This window comes from Primulina eburnea, chromosome 1 (genome assembly GCF_022965805.1).
Source record: "Primulina eburnea isolate SZY01 chromosome 1, ASM2296580v1, whole genome shotgun sequence".
NCBI lineage: Eukaryota > Viridiplantae > Streptophyta > Magnoliopsida > Lamiales > Gesneriaceae > Primulina > Primulina eburnea.
In genome coordinates this window covers 14636744-14640035 of record NC_133101.1, presented here as the reverse complement: position 1 = coordinate 14640035, position 3292 = coordinate 14636744, and the positions used below count along the sequence as shown (strand labels likewise).

Genomic DNA, 3292 nt, shown 5'->3' with positions numbered 1-3292 from the left:
CTTCACCAATCTCCCTGCATTTTCGCCACTAAACACATGAACGACACAAAGATATGGATTATGCTAAAACAACACAAAATGCACGAAATGTCAGTAATAAATGCAACACAATGCAACAAAACACGATATGAAAAACAGGTAAAATCCACCTCTATCAGGTTCTTAATTTCTTCTTTTGTTCTCTTGATTCAAGCCTCTTGTTGGATTATTGAAGTGAGGAGAAGGTTATTTTGGAGTCAAGAAGCTAAGGTAAGCTTGTGGGTTTAGTTAATTTGGTTTGTGGTGTTGGGGGAAATTATGGTACTTTGTGATTGTGTTGATTTTATGGGTTTTATGGTATGGTTGTTGGATTATTGAGTTGTTGATGGTTCTATTCATGGTTTATTGTTGTAGGATTTGTACCAAGAGCTTAGACTCAAGGTTGCTATTGGTTGTAAGTGGAATTCATTCCTTGTGCTCACATGATAGTATATGTATTGTGTTTCAATAGTTTTAATGTGCTATTCCCTTTCAATTGATTCATGTTATGTATATATACACTTTGTTGTATATTAGAGGCTTGTATATGCATCAATTGTGTATAAGGGAATGCAAAAGAGAAGATCAGTCTTCAAAGTGTTTGATTTAATGTCCAAGAGAAGTTCAAATGTTTTATTGGATTGATAAATGGATAGTCAGAGATTGCATGCAATTAGTTGATCAACGACCATAGGCTTATATCCCAAGAGAGTAATCGATTTATATCGATGGGATATAGGTACAGAGACAGAGATACTATTTAGATATCAATCCATACCAGAGAAAAGAGAAATACCATCTTTATGATTTTATTATCCTATGTTATGCTATATTTCAAGAGTTGGATGGTATTTAATGATTTCAAAGCCATGATTTACAGAGTATGATATTTGATATGTAAGAGTTCCACTTGATGAGTTTTATACTCATTTCAGTTATTCATGTGATGCAGATAAGAGCGACGAACCAGGACGTTGATTGAAGCCGAAGTCATATGTATCAAGTGAAGGAAGGAAGAAATTATTTTGGACATGATCACATTGATATTTTGTTGCAACCTTTAGATGATCATGTATATACTTTTGATGGTATATATTGGAAATGTATTTATTTCAAGAAAATTTTAAATCCTTCTTTCCTTTTATTTAAATCTTTAAGTTCCGCTGTTGTTTTATAAAAATCGGGTCAGAGCGTTACACTAGCACCCACATTTCTTTAAAAGAAAATTTTGATGATTTAGTCAAAAGCTGAATGGAAGAAATAAGAACTAACCGTTCAAACAGTTACCTATGTTTGATTGACCAATAAATGTTATTGTAATTTTACATAACTCAGAAAGCTGCTATCGAGTTCCTTTGGATTGGAGGGCAGCAATTGGACACTTCCTCCAATATATGTTTTGATATTGATTTCGGATCATTTCCTGGTTTCCCTGAGGTAGAATTAATTTGGTGGGAAAAAAACATATTATGGTCTCTGAGTCTGTGTGCGAGTTTCAGTGGGCTTCTGAACATTTGGGATATTGTGGCAGCCCTTGTGTCTTTCAAACAGTCGATACCAAACTATGTAGAGCATATTCTGCAGAAATGGTTGACATCTTATTTTGGATCAAATTTTGGCATTTGTACTACGTTCTTGTCTTTAAAATTTTGCCCACTCTTTCAACCCGTAAGTTGCACCTCATCAATGTAATCATCAGGCATGTTGTGCTTAAAAATGATGAGGTGAGCGAGAGTAGAAAACACCAAGACTTGGAAAGATTCAGTAGTGCCATAGATGAACAGACAAATGTATGGAAGGAGTTGCAGTTGTGCTGTGAAAATGAACTACGGAGAAGACTTGTTGGTTTATATTTTTCTGCCATTTTAGAGCTTCTGTCAGATTCAAAGACGAGCTTCAAAGTTGGCACCTCTAATTTTTTTCACGATGCCTTTATACCCTTCCAATTTTAAATCTTTTTTCGAATCTTCAGCCTTCAAGAAATCTTTCTCACCATGTTGTCCCTTATGAGGGATACTTCTACAAAGATTACAGCCTGAATATTTACTCTCCCCATCTCCAGTATAACGAAATTCCTCTTTAAAAATTGTCAATGAAAAGTCCGCCCTCTCGACTGAAATCCTCAGTCAGCAGCCCCTTACAATCTATGATTTATGACAGGCCTCTATCTCCGTCAGCAGGTCTGTGTTTCCAATTTTTCCTTCTGCGGTGCTTCTGTGAAAATCCACTGATATGTCCTATACATAATAACTACCATGGAAGGATGTTTATTCTATTAATTGGTAGGAAAAATATGGTTGAATATTTGAATTTCATAGTATTTTGTATTTGTTAGAGTAGGTGTCCAGCGAGCCAACTTGTGGCTTGGGTTTTTATTGACTCTAATGTAAAACGATCTTTATTTTAATAATATTTTACGGTTTTGTACAATTATGACATTTACTTTATCTGTTTACCCATGTAAGCTGCATAGATAAAGTCCTTTGGTGCTTGTGTGCAAGTGACTTAAGTAAAAATGCTTCTAGAAAACTTTGAAAGAAAATGCTATATTGCTTGAAAACTTGGTAGTTTACAATAAGAGCTTCACCCTATTTATATTAATCCTATTTATACTACAATGAAAGCGATACATATCAACTCTTTAGGAGGTTCTAAGATCTACACTATTCTAGTTAATTCCATTCTATACTATTCTAAATGATTATTCTATGCACAAAAGATTTCATAGAAAACTTTTAATTGATGAAATATGGAGAATGTTTTAGAAGTGCTTGAACCTCTACAGAGCACCTATTTAGAAGTTTTTGGAATGCACAAGAAGGTTCCGGTTCGTGATATTCCGCAACATCAATGAGTTCTAATAAAAATCCATTTATGAAATATTGGTTGATCACTTTGCAAATTAAAATGCTAAAAAATCAATTTTTTATAGTTAATTGTAATAGAATGTCATTATTGTAAAGCTTAGTTTATGTGTTTAGTTAAGAAAATTATCTTTATAGTATTGATTTTATATTGGAAATTGTGACATTGAAACAAAAAATATTGATCTTACATTGAAAATTGTTAAGTTGAACCAAAAATTTACAAACATTAAAAAGAATGCTGCTATGATGTCGAAAAAGTTAATATATTCAGCGTCGCATCAGCAATTTAACCAAAATAACCGAACACTGATAGTTAGTGTACAATGACCAAAATTTAACCTGTTAATAAACTAAAATTCAAAATAAACAATATTGGCTGATTAAAAAAGTTATTTTCCATAAATTCA

General features: G+C 33.0%; 1 protein-coding gene across 1 annotated transcript in view; it reads left to right on the top strand.

Moving 5' to 3' along the window:
• The window catches only part of LOC140804757 (uncharacterized), an 11466-nt gene extending 9365 nt beyond the window's left edge, over positions 1-2101 (top strand). Inside the window, exons 8-10 of the mRNA XM_073160878.1 lie at positions 1354-1455; positions 1518-1919; positions 1991-2101. Coding sequence (XP_073016979.1) covers positions 1354-1455; positions 1518-1919; positions 1991-2101 — 615 coding nt within the window. The remainder of the gene's footprint in view (positions 1-1353; positions 1456-1517; positions 1920-1990) is intronic.
• The last annotated feature ends 1191 nt before the right edge of the window (positions 2102-3292 follow it).